The 22525-nt window shown below is 32.3% G+C and overlaps 1 protein-coding gene across 2 annotated transcripts in view; it reads right to left on the minus strand.

The window, feature by feature from the left end:
• WWC3 (WWC family member 3) overlaps nucleotides 1–22525 on the minus strand; it is a 184519-nt gene that overhangs the window by 28579 nt on the left and 133415 nt on the right. For both annotated transcript variants that reach the window (XM_031959008.1, XM_031959009.1), the window contains 2 exons: nucleotides 8590–8832; nucleotides 1211–1300 (listed from right to left, as the gene is read on the minus strand). In XM_031959008.1, the coding sequence (XP_031814868.1) occupies nucleotides 1211–1300; nucleotides 8590–8832 (333 nt within the window). The remainder of the gene's footprint in view (nucleotides 1–1210; nucleotides 1301–8589; nucleotides 8833–22525) is intronic.

Below are 22525 nucleotides of genomic sequence, written 5' to 3' on the forward strand. Positions count from 1 at the left end.
AAAAAAATTAAACAGAAACAACTAACACCTCATTCTTTTTGCCAGGCAGTATTTCTCTCCACACAGAAGGTATTACAAAATATTGATGTTCTTCAATTTTTCCTCCAAAAATTAATCATCAAATGATAGTTTAGCATCTGTTTTTTAAACTTTTTGTGTCTGCCAATTTTTTGGTTAGTCAAATCTATCTGTGGTGGTGAATCAGAGAACTCTATTTAATCAGGACTTAGAACATGACTGTTTTGGGGAAGAAAACAATGAAAATGAATCAATAAAACATTTGATTGAAAAACACATAATTAAATTAACTGGCCTTTGCAACCATTACTTTATTTCTACTCTTTAGCTCTAAAGTATAAGTACTATTCATTTTCAAATAGAAAAGATGTTACCGACTGTCATTTTTAATGAGACTATAGTCATTAGTGTTTCCACTTTCTTTTATCAACACACTGTAATTTTATTAATTTACCTCTCATTGAGTCATTTTTTCCCTTTGATGAAAATGTGAAATAAAGTTATTGCATGAAGATGATAATAAAATGTCAAAGATAATGAAATTAAATTAAAGCTAGGAAATCTAGATAAAATATGTTGCAGTCAGAAGTGTGTGTGTGTGTGTGTGTGTGTGTGTGTGTGTGTGTGTGTAATAATTCTATGTGTGTATTTTTTTAAAAAATTACAATGTTGTCCAAGTTCTTCCCCCACCCCTTTTAGAATTTTTTTGTTATGGGAAAAAATACAAATCTCAACCAAAAATTTTTTGGTTTCTTAATATGAAGTTGATTCTTCAATTTTTTTCTTAATGATTTTTAATCTTATAAATTTCCATCTTATTAATAAGAAAAAGGCTTATAGACATATATATATATATATATATATATACATACACACATACATATATACACAGCATAAGTTTGCCAGAAGTTTTGTTGCTCTGAAGACCAATGTATTTTTCCTTCAATTCATTCTCTGGAGCAGATAGGAATTTTTTACACTGTATTTTCTGCCTTTTTTCCACTTTATTTTGTCCAAATGATTCATCAGTCAGTCCATTTTAAAATTTCAAATTCATTCCAGTATCTATGTTCCAGTTGATGAGAATAGCTAATGTGAATTATGAATATCATTTATTTGTAATTATCAAGAGTAATTTGTAATTATCAAAGAGTAAAAATGGAAAAATAACACAATTTTATGAGTGACGTACCTTTTTAACTGAGATTGTAAGTAGGATGTTAAACGTGTGGCTTCTTCTAGTTGCATAAGCAAACAATTTCGCTTTTCTTGAAGAAGAATCCTGAAATAAAAAATGTACAAATGAATGTGTACATACATGGACATGTATGCTAACCCATACTCAGAGCATCAATTGTTTACATTCAGTCTTTTGATAATCACTAGTGATAGGATTTTTTTTTTAATAAAGATTTTCATATCAGGAAATTTAACTATAATTTCACAGTAAAAATATAACATGTAGCTTTTATTTCAAAACTCTCAAGACTATGACAATGTAAGGATGTGTTTGTATACCTTAGGAGTCTTTGAACCAGTCTGCTCTAACAAAACATTGAGGAAAAAACATCCACAGTTGCTTTAAAAAAAAGCTAAAGAAATTTTTTTCAAACTTGTTTTTCGTACATTTAAATTTTCATCTAGAAAATGAAAGGGTTACATTAAATGACTTCTAAAGTTTGAGTTCTAAAAATTATTATCTATCTCTTAACTCTGAGTGCTCATAAGTGTTCCTATTACTCTTGTCCAGACATCCATTACTGAGACCCCCTCTGTCCCACTAAGACTGTAGGCACTCAAAAATATTGTTGGAAGTCTAAGAAGGTGACATACTTATCCAGCCAGAGTAGGTAGATTTTAATAGCATCCTATAAGAAATAGCATTCAGAGGTTGCCAAACTATGCAGAAATTTCTTCCACTGAAATCCAGAATTGCTAGGCAACGGAAGAGACCAATTAGAGACCACCCTGTAAGCAGTCAACTTCCCATTCTTACATTATAAGATATTAATTGGCAAATAGTCCAAAAATATCACATTTTTATCTGACGAGACCAAGTCCAGAAAACATAGAAATAAATTGTCTCTGATGTAAATCATTATTTTAACTGCTAATCAAGAAGACACTATTTAATCGTTTTCCATAAAAACTATATTACTACTATTTTAAATTAACTTAATATAGTTTTTACTCTTCAAAGATATGATACAGATTGTTTCTGCTTGAGAAGTAAATCGTCTAATGAGGTATTTTTATTTAGGCAACTGTCAATTCTTGGATCAACTGCATAAGAAAGATTCTTATTTTAATTTTAAAATTCAGAATTTATTTCTATTATAAACTTACCAAATATGAACATTTCAATATATCAAGAAGAAAAAGAGTCAGGAAATACAATTTGTTTGTTTAAAGAATATATGAGATTTAACATAATAACAACACTGTCCTTGTCTTATTCCTTTTTTGAAATTCCTTCTCTTCTGTGCATTTTTAAATGTGGTATTAATGTTATTTACTTTAATCAAATTTTTTTTGGTGTTATTATCATTACCCATCTTCTCACTGACTCTATTCTCCTTTATTCCCCTAAAAAAGAAAGATTTTTAAAGGCTCTTTTTATTCTCATGTGCCATGGTAAGTTTCCATTTTCATATTAGATTAAAATTAAACAGAAGCTATACCCAAAGACTTATCAGGATTTGAAGTTTTAAAAATTATTCTTTGTATATCCAGCATCACCACAGCATACTAAAGATGGAAAGGAACATTGGAGACCATCTTATTCAACCCCTCACTTTCTAACTCATCTATTATTACCTTCAATTACTTCCATCTTTTATACATGTTATTATCATTAAAATCAAAATTCAGTAAGAAATGTCCTATGTCATCAAATTAAGTCTCTTTAGAAAATAACCTGTATTTCATTCTCTCATCTGAAATCCTCCTGTGTCTTCAAAATTTTAGCTCTCTCCCCAGCTAATTTCAATGGAAGATTTTTAGATGATAGAATCCTACCAATATTTTGTAGCAATCCTTTTACATCAACACTACTAAAATTTGCTTCTGGTTCCATTGATCGCCACTCAAATATCTTCTCCTATATTCTTCTATGCTCTCCCTCTAATTTCTATAAACTTTTTAATACAGAGTGATAATTATTAAAATAGCTGTGTTACTGTGAAAAAATTAGTTACTGTAGGTTTCTCTGAACCTGTTTTCTACAAAATTTAGGGCATAGGTAATATTATAATCTGCTTTCTTTCCTTTATCACACACACAAAAAAATGGATTTATCACTTCCTCTCAAGGTTCTCACCAATTCCACTCCAAGCAAAAAGCTCCTTATTGTTAATGAGAAATCAGTCTATTCTGACTTCTCTTCCTTTTCAAAATTTAAATATATCAAAACTAATCAAGAAAATAGTATCTTTCCTACATGGAAAAAAGACTGTTCTAAGAGAAATATGGACAATTGAAATCTCCTACCACTATGATGGGATCATGCTATTGTGATAGGTTTATGGTCGGTTTTTCAAATTGCTTATTTGTTCTTTTCTGCTTAAGTGGTTTGTAATATATTCTGAACTTCTGCCTACCATTGATCACCATCTACCTCCCCAATTCCTTCTTTTACAAAAATGTAACTTCTTAATATACAGAGTTAGCCATATCCTTTAATAGCTATTCCTTAGGAAAAATCATTTACTTAAGGGCTTTCTGAACCGTTTTCTCACCTGTAAAATGAGGATAATAATACTTTTGCTCACAAGTTTATTGTGAGGAAAGAATTTTCAAAGTGCTGTTTAAACATAAGCATTACATACTATAAACATTATAAAGTCTATAAAATCATGAATTGTATAAATAAAGACTGACATATTCAACCAGTTATGACTCTATCTGCATTATTCTTATTCAGTTCATGCCTCTATTATCCAAAAAAATGAAATTGTCAAATGTCTCACTAAAATCCAAATGTAGTAAATGCTATGTCTATAACCTTCCCATGTTTAGCTAGTCATTCAGGTAACTCTATCAAAAAATAGTTCCAATTTCTGTTATTTTAGAAGCTCCAGGCAAACTTGTTTTTGTGCAACCTGGAGTAAGAATAGTTTTTACATTTTTAAATACAATGTATTTATTTACAATGTAAAAAACATTCTTATCTGACTACAAAAACAGCAGTTTACCAACTCTTGTTCTTGACCCTACTGTAGTCAAAATTGTTACCCAGGACATAGATATACATGGATATATGTAAGTGTAAACATGTAGGTGATAAGGATAACTAATACTAGAAAATGATAAAATCAGGATCTAAAAAAAAACTTCACAAGTTTTTAATCATTGGACAAATATAATAAATAAAATTTAATAGCAATATATGGGCTGTTCTATACTTAAGTTTTTTGAAAAAATCTACAGGACTAGATAGATGTGGCTAGTGAAAAAGACTTAGTGTTCAGTTCCCCGACAAGCTCATTATGAGTGAATTGGTGACAAAGGCTGCTCTTTTTACTATTATTGTTATTATTTTACTTTTATTAAGGAGGAAGTTCCTGTGGTTCCATTAGCGCAGGAAGTCCTGGTGTATGTTTATCTTATTTGGGGTTTTTTGTTTTGTTTTTTTTTTGCATATTGTCTCTTCCATAAGTTAGTCAGAAATGTAATAAGCATTTAATAAATGCTACGTGCATAAATGGAAAATTCCTCCCCTGATGTACAACAGCAACTTACCTACCAGCCTATAGACTTTGATTGTTGTGCAGGTCATTGAGAAGTAAAATGATTCACCCAGGGTTTATATAGTTAGCACAGAGGCAGGCTCTGAACCCAAATTGCCTTGATTCCAACCAACCTGGCTCTTAATCCACTATACCACTGGTGTCAGACTCAATTTATTTATTAGAACTTTACAAAAAAAACGGTTGTAGAGGTCTGCTTTATTATCTAATAAATTTCTTCATCATGAAAAGTGTTTAAGCAAAGGCTGAGCAATTATTTATTTTCTGGTTACATGATTAAAAGAGATTTAGCAGTGAATAGGAAAGCTGATTCAGCCAGAGATTCCTTATAGAGTAGGGATAAGAGACAGGGTGGGAGGTCTATGAGTAGAGATTTCAGGAGTTCCATAGGAAAAATTACATTTTATTTCAATAAGTGGCTTTTTTTGGTAATAATTTATTTTTGTGAAATTAAAAACATTATTCTAAGAAGCAATCCATAGATTTTACTATACTGTCAAAGGGGGACTATAACATAAAAAGTTTAAGAATTCCTCAATTTGACCATTCCATTATAACTTCTATTTTTCCATGGCACTGACAAATTTACTATTACACTTATAGTGGAGTTCTTACTTTACGTGAGGTCTGAGAAATTGGCTTTTTAATATTTTGACATCAATATTTTCAGGTAATTGGTTTTCTTTATATCTTATGTATGTTATTTTATGTACTTGAAAAAGGAATCCATAGGTTTTCAGACTGCCAACAGATCTGTGACCAAAATAAGGTAAAGAACTCCTGACAGAGAGAAATCAAAATGTTATTAAAGTCCTATTTCCTCCTAATGTAGTTCTACTTTCCAGAATTCTTTAATATCAATCACTTTGCATGGGATAAATCAGTCTATTTTTAAAATTGGAAATAGTTATGAAAACATAAGGTCAAGTACAGTAGAATGTAGAAGCTAGAAGCAATCTTCTGGATCATTAAAGTAATTGCTTTTCAGAATCCTTATGATGCCATTCAGGGTTTTCTTAGCAAAACTATTAGAAGGGTTTAACCATTTCCTTCTCTAGCTCATTTTATAGATGAGGAAACTGAGGCAAATAGAGCTAAGTGACTTGCTCAAGGTCACACAACTAGTAAGTATCTCAGGCTACATTTGAACTTAAATCCTCCTGATTCCAGAACTCATGCACTTGCCACCTTGCTACCGTATTGAAGCATTAGGTTTATGCTATTATGGAGAAAAAAGGAATGGCAGGGTTAACCTAAATAACTGATAAATTTTATTCTGAGTGAATTATCCTAATAACTTTTCTATTATAGATGTACAATATAATATTATATTTCATTAGATCATTAGAAATAATACCATGGGGACAGCTAGGTGGTGCAGTGGATACAGCATCAGCCCTGAAGTCAGGATAACTTGAGTTCAAATCTGGTCTCAGATACTTAACACTTCCTAGCAATTGCAGAGGGAGGGAGGGAGGGAAGAAAGAAGGGAAGCAGGGAAGGAGGGAGAAAGGAAGGGAGGGAGGGAGGAAGAATACCATGAAATCTGACACATTAATAACCTAACAAATGAAAAGAAGAAATATATAGGGCAGAAAATAAGACTGATGTTTTAAGAGAAACTTCTGGCTATCAGTAATGCAAGCAGTATAGAAATAGGCTCTTCATGAGTTAAGGAGTACAGTTGTCAAATGAAAGCAAGACCAATGAGGCAAATGTGGTCAAATTGGCAAAATATATAATTCCTTCACAATTTTAATTCCTTCATAGGATCCTGAGACCAATAGAGAAAAAGTATTTTCTTTAAAAATTAATTTTGAAATTTGGAACTCAAACTCTTATAACAAATGAATGTTGAAAACTATCTTTCCATGTAATGCAAAAAATACTGTTTTTAAAAAAGAAAATTATTTTGAAAACTTTTCATCTGAAAAAGAAAACAACTTCATGACCTTAAGAAAGTCTCAATGTCAGTATAGTCTGTCCACAAACTGTTCTTTGTTAATATGAGAAATATGATAAGATTGCAAGAACATTCTGGCATTCTAGACCTGTATTCATAGAATCCCATCTAGTCATACAGTAGGTCATCAGAGCCCCCACAGTCCAAGTAACCTGTTTTTGTGCTTAGCCCTGGACCACTAATCTTCCCCTGGCAGTTCCACTTTTCTACTTTTTGTTCTTATTCAGGGAACAATAATCTAATCAACTGCTATGAAAAGCCAAGACAATCTACTTCTCTCTGATTGCTCCACAATTCCTGTTATTACCAAAATCAAACTTCCGTGGTCACTCACTATTCCTCTGGGAAGAGAGGTATAGCAAAAAGAGCACTAGGCTAGAGCTGGAGAAACTAGGTTTAAATCTTTCCTCTAATATTTACTACCTGTGTATCTATGAGCAATTCATTGAATGGTCCTCAGTCTCAGTTTCTTCATCTATAAAATGAGAAACTCAGATTAAATGTTTTCTGAGATCTTTTCTAACTGCAGATTTATGTTCTTAAGTTTGATTGATGTCTCCCAATCAGAACATAAGCTTTTAGAGATAGCTAAATAAATACACTAGACAGATGCTATAGATAGGCTAGACAAATGAATTATACTATTAAATAAAGATGATAAGAGATTAAATAGATGATATAAATAGATATTAGATGAATGCTACACATAGATTAGATTGATGAATAGACAGATTGTTATGTAGATGATAAATAAGATAGATAAAGCATTTATTAAGCTTTCTATGGGGCAGGAACATTATGAGCCAGGGAAAACAAGTATTTGCCCTCAAGGAAATTAGATTCTAATGAAGAAAGGTAACATATAAAAGAAAACTGAAAAGGGAACAGAAAAAGAAAAGAGCAATGGAATTGCAATGCAATTCTTAGGCTGGTTTGGGTTTAAAAGCCAGAGATTACCTCACATATATATTTGTATCACTGGTATTTAACACATACTAGATACTTATTGACTAGGCTCCTAATACTTTTATAAGTAATGTAAGGAGCTTCAGTTTCCTCATCTATGATATATGATAGAAAGAAGTGACATAGTATAGTGGACAGGGCTGGCCTCAAAGTTAAAAAGAACTGATTTTATAGGATCATAGACCCAGATATAACTGAAACAGATCTTAGAGATCATTGAGACAAACCTGCTAATTTTATAGTTGAAATGTCTGAAGAAGGATTCTTACTCAGGTATTTCAGAAAATTAATCCATTTAAATCCTAATAAAACTTATCTATTACAGCATCTCTGACACAAAAGGCTGTGATCATGGGCAAGTTGTTTGACCTCTCAAAAGTGTCTCTAGGCAAATTTTTAAGACTATAAAAGTAAGCGCCTTTTTTTTTTTTTCTTAGAAAGGAACTTTTCTCATTTTTATATCAACAAACATTAGGTCTCCAATGTGTGAGAAAATAAGTGTCTAATGTGAACTAAGGGTACTGGTCCATGAGTCCATTCCGTCCACTTGTTGACTTCAGTGCCATCCTCAGTTACCTTGTTTTTTCTCTTTCACTTGAATGGCTACTGTTTTCTACTTGCTTCCTTCTCAGAAGAAGAGCCAGGGGGTCTCAAGAGCACAGAACCAGACTCTATTATATGTTTGTCCATTTCCCAGTTTTTTCCTTGACCCAAACAGAAACTCAAAAAGATGCAAGTAGTTGTTCTGTAGTGTTTTGTTTTGTTTTTACAAAATATGTAGATATATGTATATCGATAAAGTGAAGTGTTAGAAAGTTATATAACTGCATGACACTGCCCTCCCCCAATTTTCCCACCCTTCAAAGCTCCCCCCAACAGTTTAGAATCACAAACCTTTCTGTGGCCCCATGGGCGGATGTAGCTCTAGCTCTCTGAATCTCTTCCTCTAAACGCCGTTTCTCCTCTTCCAACCGGGCAATGTCTTCTGGAGATCGTCTCTGCTGGCTGATGAGTTGCAGTTCCTGGAGGAGGGCTTCTTTTTCTTTAATGAGCTGAAGGCGATCCCTGTCTGCTTCAGCTATTCCAGGCCAAGACTCATTATCTAACAAGGCCAACTGCTGTTGTATATTTGCCACTCTTAAAAGAGAGAGAGAAACAAAAAAAGGAAAGTAAGGAGAAGAATAAAATAAACAAAAAATAAAAACCATGCAACATAAAGTATATTTGGACTTCCAGGTCTAATCATATCATAAAACAAACTCATTTTCCCAATAGCAAGGGGGAAAACTTAATAATTAGTTCTTTGGCACAATCTTTTCTACTCAAGACAGAATTGGAGTTGACAACAATGGGTATTTTTGCTTGTTTGAAAAAATCCACAAAAAGGCTAGTATTTCTAAAGACATTTCCATGCTCTTACAAATTAATTTAAAATGCCCACATGATCCACTTCTTTAAAATGGGGGTAAGATAAGTAGTTTTAGAATGTAAACTTCCTCAGTGTAAATAAAGATTGTGGCTTCTATTTTCTCTATAATATTTACTATACACATATTAAATGCTTAACAAATACTTGGTCAACTTCAATTGTCTGGATGTCAAGATGGCTATGGTCCATAAGTACAATAAATAAATGAGCAAATAAATAAATAAATAGTTTGGGTCTAGATCTGTGATTTCATCAACATATAACACTCCATGTAGTAATTCATTCACCCACCAGCACACTGAAAGCTTCTTTTTAAATTTACAATCTTAGAGAATTGGGCTAGTAGAGATTAAATAACTTTCCAAGGATGATATAGCCTGAATGGGTTAAAGATAAGACTTATACCAAGAATTCTTGACCCCAAGAAGACCAGCCTTCCTAGATCTGTTTTTGATGTATAATTTTTTTTCTTTTAAATAGTTTTATTTTTTCCCCAATTACACGTAAAGACAATTAACATTTTTTATATAATTTTTTTAATTTTTTAAATAAAATTTTGAGTTTCAAATTTTCTCTCTTCCTCTTCCCTCCCCTTCCTAAGATGATAGACCATTTTTTATAAGTTATATATGTGCAATCATATAAAACATCTTTCCATATTAGTCACCACACATAATTTTAAAAGAGAAAGAGAGTAATGTATGTATTTTTAATACAGAATATAATCTAGAATAGTGGATGGAAACCAATCTTTGAGTCAGGAAGATCTAGGTACAAGCACCACCTCTAATATATTCTGTCAATATGACCTGGATAAAACAACTTATTAATGGCCTAGAAATTCGTTAAGATCTATCTTTTTTAGCAGGTAACAATCTGCATTGAAATAGCTTACAAAAAGTAGGAATATACAAGGAACTCACAAATCTGGTCCAGAAAACATCCTAGAAGATTCAAGTGATATATGATATAGTTTTTGGTTAATTTTATCAATATCTTATTTTTACATCACCTTCATTTCCAAATATACTCTGCTAATACCCATTTAATTGTCTTTTGTATAAAAGGATTAAAAACAACCCAGTTCCACAAAAATGACATCAGCTAAATCTGATAATATACATAGTGTTCCACAGTCACAGTCCCCAGACTCAGAGAAGGGAGGGGCATTTTCTTATCTCCTTTTCTTTTATCTTCCCTTCCTTCACCTCCCTAAGTGATTGCCTTTACAAAGTACTGCCTCCCCTTTTTTGTCATCTTTCCATTTGTGTATGAATTGGTTTTTTTTTTTTTGTTAAATCACATCATTTAAGAATTTGAAATAGTCAAGAATATCTAAAGCTCACACAGATGAAATTGTATCTGATTCAACTTTTGAAAGGACCTAATTCTCATTTGTTAAGAATCAATCCAAACTTGCACAAAATCCATCAAACAGAGCATAAGATCTTTTTTACAGATTTCTATGTGGTGCTATATATCCTGGTGCCAGTCTGGCATGAAGCACACTGTTTCTTCTATGATTTTTTTTTTTTTTTTGGATGAAAGAGTCAGGAGTTGAAAATGAAATGAAAGAAACGTGGTCTGCATTATTTTAAGAGTTTAGAAGGATTTCAGTTCTAAGAAAAAAGGATGGAGTAGTTTATATTGTAAAAGCAAACTTCACCCTCCCTCCCCTTTCACTTCTCAAAAAAAACCCAACCTTTTAAAAATAAGGTCAGATTTGTTTTAGCTTCGTAAGTTTAAATATGGCCAGAAGAATTTGAGGCCGGGGAGGGGGGGAGTGTTGGGGCACGTGTTTCCTGGCTATGACATGGAATATGTGATTTGAACTAAAGCAAATGCTGTATATGTTCTTGTCAATCAAATACACTTCAGCAGCTATTTCAGTAAAAATAAGTCAATGAAAAAAAATTATGCCAAAATAGAATAAAGTCTTATATTCAAAACATGGATACTAAGCAGCCAGGAAGAAATAAAGTGGGAGCTATCTTTTCTCTTTGAATTCACTTCATTTTCTCTGCATCCCACTGTCCCTCACTGCTCTCTCCACCAGCTCAGATCCCATGGGGTAGTTAACCAGACAATCGAATCATGACTGTTCATATTTTCTGAGTGACCTGAGAGTCAAGAACTACAAATCTTTGGGGAAGTTTGGTTATGCCTTTCTATCTGCTCTCCAGACCCATAGGCATTGTCATCCAAAGGTGCTATTGTATCCTAAGAACCCCTGGACCTTGCAATTTCCCTTCCCTCCTTCCTTTATATCTGGCCTGAAACTAAATTCTTTTATATGAGTTGTTTCCCCCAAATAGAAATGTAAGCTCCTTAAGAGAAGGGATTTGACACCTCTTTTTTTCCCTAAATAAATCCCTAGAATACAATGTTTGATAAGCTAGTGTGTCCTTAATAGATGTTTTTCCATTTGTTTCTTCATTCATTCTTATCAAAAAAAAGGAGAAAATTTTCAGGTTAAAAGTTAGAAAGCCTTCAGATTGAATTCAGCCTTAGATACTTATTAGTTGTGGTCTCTCTCCTCAAATATAAAATGTAAAAAGGGTTGCTGTGACAATGAAAGTTGTTTGTAAAGTACTTAGCATAGTGCCTAGCACATAGAAAATCCTAGATAAATGCTAGCTTTTATTATTATTTTTAAAGTTATTTTAATATTTGTGATAAATTAATATTTTTTGATATAAGCTAATTTAACAAAATGTGCTCTATCTCTTCTTTTATATCCCTAAATGTATGTGTGTGTGTGTGTGTGTATATATATATATATACACACACACACAAACAAAGAAATATATGTATGTGTTTATGTGTATGTATGTTTATATGCTTGACAGAAAAAAAATTAAAATAATTGAGGGATAAAGAATCTGTCAGTATAGCAATTTTAAACAAATACCAGAATTGGAATGAGAAAGACTTATTTTCATGAGTCGAAATCTGGCCTCAGACACAATCTGTGTGACCCTGGGCAAGCCCCTAATCCCTGCTTGCCTCAGTTTCCTCATCTGTCAAATGAGCTGGAGAACAAAATGACAAACCACTCCATTATCTTTGCCAAAACTCCTAATGGCGTCACAAAGAATTAGACATGACTGGAAAATGACTGAACTAACATAACTTCCCTCAGTGTCTCCTGAAATTATTTTGCATTAACTTGATTGACTTTGAGCAGGTTATCAAAAACTAGAGAGAGGTATAGTAATGCTTCCTACACTTTCAGTTTAAAATCTTCAGGCTTGAAGCATCTACACAAATAGAACTGGATGTAACTGTGAGTTACATATTGACTTAGAAAACACAACAAATTTAGCATTATCTAAGTGGTACAGTGGATAGAGCACGGAAGTCAGAAAAATCCAAGTTCAAATCCGGCCTCAAAGATTTACTAATTGCGTGACTAGCCAAGTCACTTTAGTTTTCTCATCTGTAAAACTTTACAGATACAAATACAGATACAGATACAGATACAAAATAGACACTTTACAAATGTTATTTATTACCATTATGTTGTTAAAACATTTCCAAATTACATTGATTTGGTCTACAATCCAGAGTTTTGTCAACGGTGAGTTTAACACCTTTGCTGCAACATCTGGTGCTAATCTGAACAGGTAGAGAAATTTTTTTATGGGAGAGTTCCTTTCACTTAGTGAAATCACAGGTACAATCCCCAAATAAAATAAAATAAACGAGAAGAAAAGTATTCAGAATATTGTAAGCTTACGTGTTACATGTGTTACATGTTCAGTGACATTTATCTTTGAATTCTTAACTGTTTCTTCTGAGTCCTCTATTTTTTCATGCATAATAATCAGAAGTATCATGAATCTGGCACCAGAGTTAATAGGGCAACAAATTGGGTCTTACCAAATCCATACGCCTACTTAAGAGATTTATAAGTGGTTTTGAGGCAATTTAGATACTTGCATTAGTCACAGAGATTAATACCTACAACTAAGTTATTCAGCTTAAAGTATATGGGTGTAACAGCAACCATAGTGAGCTAAATAAAGTTAACTCTTAAGACAGTAAGTTCTGTGCCAAGATGCAAGTTCCTTCACTGGATACCCATACCAAAGTCCTGAAGAGATTAGAGATCACTTGTATAATGAAACAGATAGAGGAGTTGTACTTTAAATATACTGCTCTTATTTATTTTTTCTCGGAAAAGTTTCAAGTTAATAGCCTTTTAAAAAAGTCTATTTGTTTAAAAGCGCTAAGGAATGCCAAATACTGTCACTGAGAAAAAGATTAATGACTGAGGCAACTAAATCAGGATAATGAATCTTTCAGGAGCAGTAATGGATCAAGTTGGATTCGAACATTTATCTAAATCTAGCTTCCCAAACCAAACATTTTTGAGGTCACATTACTAAAACTGAAAGAAAATAAATGTCTGTTATGCAAATGCATAAATAAGTAATGTCTAATCAGGCATTGTACTTAATGCTATAGCATGGAATTCTACAATTCAATAGCAAATGGAAGGAAGGAATGACTAGGTCATCAATTACAGGCAATCTTTCTTAAAGTGGTACAAGTTTATACTTTTTCTATATTGATTTATCTTATCATCTGTCATTTAAGTCCAATTAAATTTTTTGGAAAATATATAAATTTGGATTTTATATGTATAACCTATGTCAGATTGCTTTGTGTCTTAGGGAAGAGGGAGCTAAGGAAGAAGAAAAACATTTGGAACTCAAAATCTTACAAAAATGAACACTGAAAACAAGTGGAAAAATAAAGTACTATTAAGTAAAAAAATAAAAATGACATAAGTGTAAAATAAAATTAAATTTTAAAAATATATAAATGTGTTTGTTGTATGCAGGTAGACAATATTTTTTTGTGGGGTTTCTATTAAAGGTACTGTGTAATTGTACATATGGTATATGTTTACTGAATTCAAATCTGCCTTGGTTTTTCTATTATCTTTATACAAGAACTTTTCTGTAAGACTTCTTTTTTTCCCTCCCATTTAATCAATCAATAAGCTTTCTGTCAAGTATGGTTCTAGTTCTTAGAAATACAAAAAAGACAAGAAAAAAAAAAAAAACTTAACAGACCCTGCATTCAAGGATCTTATATTCTAGCAGGAAAAAACAAAACACATGCACAAATAAAAACCCAAAGTATTTTCAGGAGGTCTGGTAATAGTTGGGGGGCATCAGAGAAATGATTCATGTAGGATGTGGTGTTCAAGATGATCTTTGAGGAAGAAGGGATTCTAGGAGACAGAAGTTGGGAAATAATACATCCCAGGCATGAGGAATATTCAATGCAAAAGTACAGAAAAAGGAGCTATTTACAAGGAACAGCAAGTCAGCTGGTTTAGCTGGAATGTACAGTGAGTGAAGGGGAATAATGTATAAAAAACCTCTAACGATAGGGTGGAGGCAGAATGGGAAAGGCTTCAAATGCCCAACAGTGGAGTTCATTTTTTAATCCTAGAGGTAATTGGAAGCTACATAAGCTTTTTGAGTTAAGGAAGTTGCATGGCTGGATATATACTTTAAGAATGACTTTACCAGCTGTTCGGAAGATGAATTAACAAAGGAGAGATTGGAAGCAAGGAAACCAATTAAGAGGACTATTGCAATGGTGTGAGCAAGAGGTGGTGAAGGTCTGGATAAGGAAGCAACTTTGTGAGGGGAGAGAAGAGACAAGTGTTGTGGAAGCAGAACTGGCAACTGACAGGGTAGAGTCAAAGGGTGGCTCTCAAGATTGTAATAGGGGTTTTTAAACATAAAATTAAAACTATGGTGGTGACCTCAAAAGAAATAGGCAAATTGGGAAGAAGTATAGGTTTTGTGGGAAAGATAATGAATTCTGTCTGGGGCATGCTGAATTTGAGATGCTTATGGGACATTCAATGGGAAATGTCCAATAGGCATCTGGTAATATCAAACTGGTGCTTGGGAGAATGAGTGGGGATGGAAATATAAATCTGTAAGTCCATTATGCTAATTCATAAGTCAGTGTTCTCCTAACTTGAAAAAATTTTTGACTTGCAATTAATTTTTCTTTCATTGCTTCCCTCTGTCCTGAAAAAAAAAAGTAACAAAAATAGATATTGGTCAGAAAATCCATGAAATGTATTCTGATTCCTACTAGTTGCTAACACTTGTCCTCTGTAAAATAATTATTCTACTTACTTTGGATATCATGTATTTGAATACACACTGCTCTACCCTAATACAATATAAGCTCCTTGAGTTCAGGGACTAAATCTTTTTTTTTTTTATCATTATATTACAAGAACCTAGCTCAGCGGCTGGCACAAAGTATGGAATCAAAAAATTCTTGCTTATTAAATAAAGTTTTTAAAAAAGTGATCCAGGTTTACAATGATAAAAAATAATTAATCACACATGCCAAGTGTTGCTAGAGACCCTGTGAAATTTTTTTTAATCTAAAGACATTTCAGTATATTAGATACATCTTTGGAAGATTTGGGGGAGAAAAGGGATAAGAACTGCATGAGATGAGGTCTGTGCTCTATACTGGTGAGGAATAACCACATCAATGAGCTCACAGATCGCTGACATATAAGAAAATACTTCAAATATGGAAATATTTTATCCTGTCACATATTTCATAATCCATGTTCACTACATCTCCAGTTCTGACAAGAAAATCAAGAAAAATGTTTGTCCTGCCTTATGTTTAATTCTGTTAAAAATAGCATCCAAAAGCTGAGTGTGGGGAGTTGGGGAAAAGGGGAAAACATGGGAAGATGGGAAATGGGTTATACAATATCCACTGATGAAATATATTTTATTCTCAAAGGGTAGACAAACGCAGAGCTACAACTGATTGAAAGCAAATGGGGTATCAGCTTAAAGGGAGAAGCAGATACACTTTGTCCCAAGGTAAGAGCCTTTTTTCAAGTAAGAATGACTCTTCATTATAGTAACTACCAATCCCTATCAGCAATGAGATCTCACATCTACAAGAATCAATATTGATATCTAAGGTAGAACTGTCCCTGGTGAAGTCTTCCCAGGTAAAAACTGTTCCAAGCTACAACTCTGAACAAATGATAAAATGAAGGAATCTGCCATGTTCCTGCCACTAGTTCAAGTAATTGCTTTTCATTTTAATTAAAAAAAAAAAAATCTCTCCTATTTGCAAAGAACTTTCTTCTTCCATTTCTTCCACAATATTATAAAGATTGTGTCACAGGACAGCACCTGTTGTCTGCCACTTCTGAACCAAAAGTGCTATCAACCCAATATTTAAGGGAAAAAACCCACCTCTTCATCTACTTTATAAAGCACCTTCCATCAACTGCACTCCTTCTCACAAACATACTAGTGTGCAGAAAAACTATTTCTTTACTTAAATCAGGCATTTGGTCCACAGGTCACTTTTCATTAGACTGAATAAATACTGAAGCAAGGTATACATATTAGGAAATTAAAAGTCCAATTAATTATATAATTTTGAGTAACTTAATATTCTAAATTGCCCTCAATTTAGAAAATAGCCAAAAGTGGCACTGGCCAAAACCAAGATTACTACTCCCCACCCCACCTCCCCAAAGAAAATAATGAGTTTTTCGTATTTGGTCAAAAAAAAAAAAAAAAAAAAAAAGACAACATTTAAGAAGTGAAGAATCAGGATTAAGGAGAATACTTTCTGATGGTGTACCATTGTTGGCATGGGGAAAAAACAACAACAGGTCTTTGGCCAAAATTAATCACTGCATTGTCATATTTCACAGCTTTCAAAACAAAAATAAAACATATGGCAAGAAAAGAACACTCCCATCAGGAAAAAGAAAATCTGGTTAAAGTTTACTTCAAGCAGCCATCTGGAAAAGTTTTTTGGCTGTGTTGAATACTTAGGCAAAAGTATCTAGGATTAAAACTTCTACTCTTTTACAATGAAAATTTCATGATATATCAAGAACTATATAATTTGCTTACTTATAGCTCACTATAAGACTTGTCAAAATTATAGCATGTTAGTTAGGTTGGATCATGCAGATTCTTTTATTCAATGTCATTAATTTGTGAATAAAAAAACTAGTTTCCAAAAAGGTTAAAACTTGCCTGAGGTCTCACAGCTGAATCCAGTGCTGGCCTCTAGTCTCGCATTATTTCTTTTATACCATACTGCCTTCCTTTAAAATCCCTTAAAAAACTGAGCAATGGAGTGTTTGTGTATGCAGGATACAGATGTAATATACTATTTTTCCCCATTGTTTAATGCAGTGTTCTTTCCAGTCTTGGACTTTGGATACAAGGCAGAAGGAGAAGAGTATTACTGTACATTTGATATCTTTATTTAAATGTCAATGCTTTGTTTAAGTGACCAGCTGTTTGGGGGATATACCGTATCAGTGCACTGGTTTGGGGATACTAAAGATCTGATTTTAAAACTATAAATAATATGTAACATACTATAATCTATAAATCCATTTCTTCATTCAATCAGCCTTTACTGAGCATCTCTGCATTGCAATATAAGCTAGGAGGATGGGGTAAGAGTGGGAAGAAGTGATGGTAGTGATGATAAACAAAAGGCTACCAATCTCTAATTATTATATATTATAATCTATTTACAATTTAATATACAACTTCATTAAATAATCAGAAAAGTGATAAGGATTGGAATGCTGTTATGAGTCATGGTTACAGTAATTTATCCAAAGACCAGATGATCCATGGAAAGACTTCTGGGGACAGTGCAGAGATTTCAAATCTAGGTACAAAAACCAAGCCTTTTCTAGAATGTTTTTTCTTTAACATTTCCTTCCTCTACTACTACTCTCAGTCATTAAAGTATGATACATTTTCACATATAAAAGCAAATAACCTTTATCTGTTTTTTCCCCTAATTTTAGGTATCTTAAGCCAAGACTTTGGAGAACTTGAGTGAATAGACTAAAAATCCCATAGTTTGAAGCAGTAAATCATGAACAAGTTTTCAATATAAATTTTTGACATTTCCAGTGGCTGATTAATGATAAAGCTATTTAAATGAGAGGAGTGTGGGAGAGAAAATTATTAAGTCAATCAACTACTATTAATTAAGGGCCTATTATGTTCCAGTTATTTTATTGGGCACTGGGGATTCAAATTCATAAGTCAAAAGCACAACCTCAAGAAGGCTACATTTTATTGAGGGAAAGTAAGAAATAGTATTTAAACTCAGCAAATGTACTAAGAAGGTAAAGAAGATAATCTCACCAGTAAATTTCCTGACTCCTACTCTAATCCATTGCTTGAATAATGTTCTTAATACTCCCCTACTCAAAATCATTCAATGTATTTGCCAATGCTTTTCACAGTAAGTCCAAACTCTTTGGTGACATTCAAAGGCCAAGGCTCCAAAATAATTTTCTATAGAAGTCCTTTTACTAACAACTAGATTTATGTTAACTTAATAAGTTAAGCACACTATTCTTCATTCAAACTCTTTCCTTCTCTTGTCAATATACTACTCTTCACCTCTGGAATATCTCTATCTCTATCCTTAAAGAGTCTTCCCATTTTCAAAGATCAGACTACATGTTCCCATGTGCTTGTACTTCAAATGATATTTTTCTATCATATTTCATTAACTAGATAATAACAGGCCTCATTAAACAAGGATAATTTCATCTGTGGATACCAAGCTTTGAAGTAGTGATTTGCCCATAGGAGACATTAAATAAATATTTGATTGGTAATAAGCTCAAGGAATATATACTTAAAAGAACTTAAAGAGATTTAATATTGAACATCAAGAAACACTCCATATTTTTTCCTAAATCAAGTTTTATTCTACTAGTACTAAATATAACTAACTTTATAAAATTAAAATATACAAATCAAATCTCAGATTATTTTCAATATTAATAGAAAATTATGGGTTTTTTCGTTTCTAGTTTTCATATTATATTATTTCTCTATCCATAAAACATAAAAAGTAAGGAAACATGAAGAAACACAGGTATCAAGGGATAGTATCACAGGCATCTATGAATGAAAGGATATGTTTGTTCATAAAGCAAGAGTGTGGAACAATCAAAAGACAGCCCATGTGTCAATAATATGTCAAGAGAAAATTAGGAAGGGCCCCTAGAGTAAAATTCCAGTAGCTAATTTACTGGAGATTAGGAACAAGAAACATTATAAGAAGTAATGGATGCAATCAGATCTGCATCATTAGAAGGAATTTTATGACAAGAGTAGGATTGCATATCTGTCTTCATATTTGAGAATTTGGAGTACTTAATAGATAATTGGCTGTTAATTTGGAACAGTAATGAAATGTTAGTGTTAGAAGGAACATTAGTAACTACTCTATCTCATTCTATGATTCAACATATATATGATATAATGAACATACCCTACTTTCCAAATTATTTGAAAGCAGAGTGGTCCTGATATCATCTATCAATTTGCAGTAATGAACTAAGAAAATCTAATACAAATTATTAAATCTTTCTACTTATCATATTTTTCAGATGGATACAATTTCAGCTTAAGTTTTTTTTTTTCTTTCCCTTATGTTTTGTATAAACTCTCTTTTCTTATCCTTATGGCCCAACTTCTATTTTACCAAAAATATTAAAATTATAAATGGTTACCTCAAGTAGTGAATGCACTGGCAACTTGTGTTTTTCACAAATATTATATTCACATCTTCAATATGATCTAGAAGATCATACTGATCTTCAATATGATAGCTATCTTTAATATATTACTTTTTTTAAATGAGCCTTTAATATTACAAAGTTTTAGAATGCTTTTTACATTCCAAAAGTAATTTTGCAGTATTTTAGTTTGTGCCTAAAATACAAAGTTTATGTCAATGTGCAATTTCCTTTCTTTTTTTTCCTGAAATATTTCTGCTTTTTAAAACAGCAGGCTAGGCTCTAGGCAAGTTGCCCAGTCTCATGTACTGGAAATGAGGAGTGATGGGCCTGAATTCCTCATTCCTGTAGGTGGTATCAGGTTATTGCCTTGCAGGCTCCATGCGAATTACAGCTTATATTAATATAGAATTCACTCTTCCTGTTTGTCTTAATTTGCTTTTTGACAGTCATAGGAATCAGGGAATTTTCCGGTCTAAATCAAGTTGACCAATTTTCAATGAGGTAACTACTGTTTACTTCATCATCAGGTGAGGTTTTGTATAGTGAATTACACAATTCAATTACCCAGTTCAAACTACTACTCTTTGCCCATCAATTGGGGAAATGGCAAAATAAATTAGGAAATAGTAATATAAAGAGCACTATTGTACTATAAAGGAATGTTGAAAGAGACAAGTCTCAGAAAAACTTGAAAATATCTATATAAACTATAGCACAATGAAGTTGAAAAGTACTAGGAGAATAATTTAAACAACATAGTCAAGATAAAAACTTTGAAGGATTTAGGAATTATGACAATGCAACGACCACCTATGATTCCAGAAGACTCATGATAAAACATGCTACTCACCCTGACACATAATGGTGCCAGACTCAGAGCACAAAATGAGATATATTTGTTTTTGGTATGGACAATATGAAAATTTGTTTCCTTCACTACTTGTGTTTGTTAAAAGGGCTTTATTTTGTTTTTATTTTTTAAATCAGCATAGTGTCAAGGTAGGAGGAAGAAAAAATAGATTTTTGTCTTTGAAAATTATATTTAAGACAAAATAAAAACTGCTACTCTATACCTTTTTAAATTGGTAAAGAGAAAAAATTAATTTTAAAGTAGACAAGTGTATTAGAATTCCATAACAACTTGTAGTCTATTGCTTGTCAAGTTCATAGTAATAAAAAGAAAAAATTATACAAGAAGTAATGATTATGAAGAATCGAGAGAAACAGAAAGGCACAGATGAACTGATTCAAAGCAAAGTAAGCAGAACTAGGAAAACAATTTGTACAATGTCCACAATAATGTAAAAGAAAAAAAAATAATAAAAGAGAAGAACTCTGACTTAATGCAGTTACCATCTTCAACTTCATAGGGCTAAAGGTAAAATATAATATGCCTCCTACCTCTTCATAGAAAGGATTTTTTATTGCAGATTTTGGGTGCTGGAAGGAATCTCAGTAACCCATATCCAAAAAAGAATCACTATCCAATTAAGAATATTCGAGCAGGTCCTAGAGCTCATTATTTCCCAAAGCAACCCATTCCTCTTTTGGATTGTCCTAATTGCAAGAAAAAATTTCCTTTATTTCTTATATTAAATCTAACTTGCCTCTGTGATTTACAACCATTAATCCTAAACTATAATTAACTTGTTCTCTGGGAGAAAAAAAAATGGATTATATAAATCTAGCAGATGTGTGTATTGTCAAATATGGCCAACATACTTAATAATTGAAAAAAAAAATAGTAATTACTTCTGGGTCAGGGTAAGCCAATATAATGAAAATGACAACATTATCTGTATCATTTTCTTATTCAGTACCATATCAATGAAACCACTGAAGAATTACTTTACTAAGTTAGAAAAGAATAACAAAATTCATCTAAACAATTCACAAATATCAAGGGAATTAATGGGAAAAGAAGGAAAGAAGGGGGACTAACAGCAGGAGATATCAAGGTATATTAAAAAGCTATGATCTTCAAAACAATTTGGTAATTAGGTAAGAGAGCTTAGTCAATGGAATGGATCAGGTATTTGATAATTAAAAAACAAACAAACCAGTAATCTAGTGTTTGACAAATCTAAAGATACCAGCTTTGGAGACAAGCACTCACTATTCAACAAAAACTGCTGGGAAAACTAAAAAGTAGTCTGCTAGAAACTAGGAAGAGATAAACATCTCACAGTATATGCCAAGATAAGGTCCGAAAAGGATTCATGATTTAGACATAAATAATGAGATCACAAATAAATTTGGGGAGCATGGAAGAATCTATGAACAGAAGAGCTCATGACTAAACAAGAGATGCAAAAGTTCACAGAAGTGAAAATAGATAATTTTGTTCATATAAAATTTTAAAAATCTGCACAATAAAACCAATGAAACTAAAATAAGAAAAGAAGAAAACTGAGGAAAAAATCTTTGCAGCAAGTTTCTTTGATAAAGGTTTCATTTCTAAAATATAAATGGAACTGAGTTAAATTTTCAAGAAAAAAAAAAGCCATTCTCTAATTTATAGTCAAAGGTAAGGAATGACAATTTTATATGGAAGAAATTCAATTTTAAATAACAACACACACAAATGTTCTAATTCACTAATAATTAGAGAAATGAACACTGAAATAACTCTCAGGTGCTATTTCACTTTCAAAAGATTGGTTAAAATGACAAAAAAAAAAAAAAAAAAGAAAGAAAGAAAGAAAGCAACAAATGCTAAAGGGGAGAGGAGAGGAGGATATATAGGAAAATGTGCATACTCCTTTGTATACTAATAATACCACTATGAGAGA

The sequence above is a fragment of the Sarcophilus harrisii genome, chromosome 3 (assembly GCF_902635505.1).
Source record: "Sarcophilus harrisii chromosome 3, mSarHar1.11, whole genome shotgun sequence".
Classification (NCBI taxonomy): domain Eukaryota; kingdom Metazoa; phylum Chordata; class Mammalia; order Dasyuromorphia; family Dasyuridae; genus Sarcophilus; species Sarcophilus harrisii.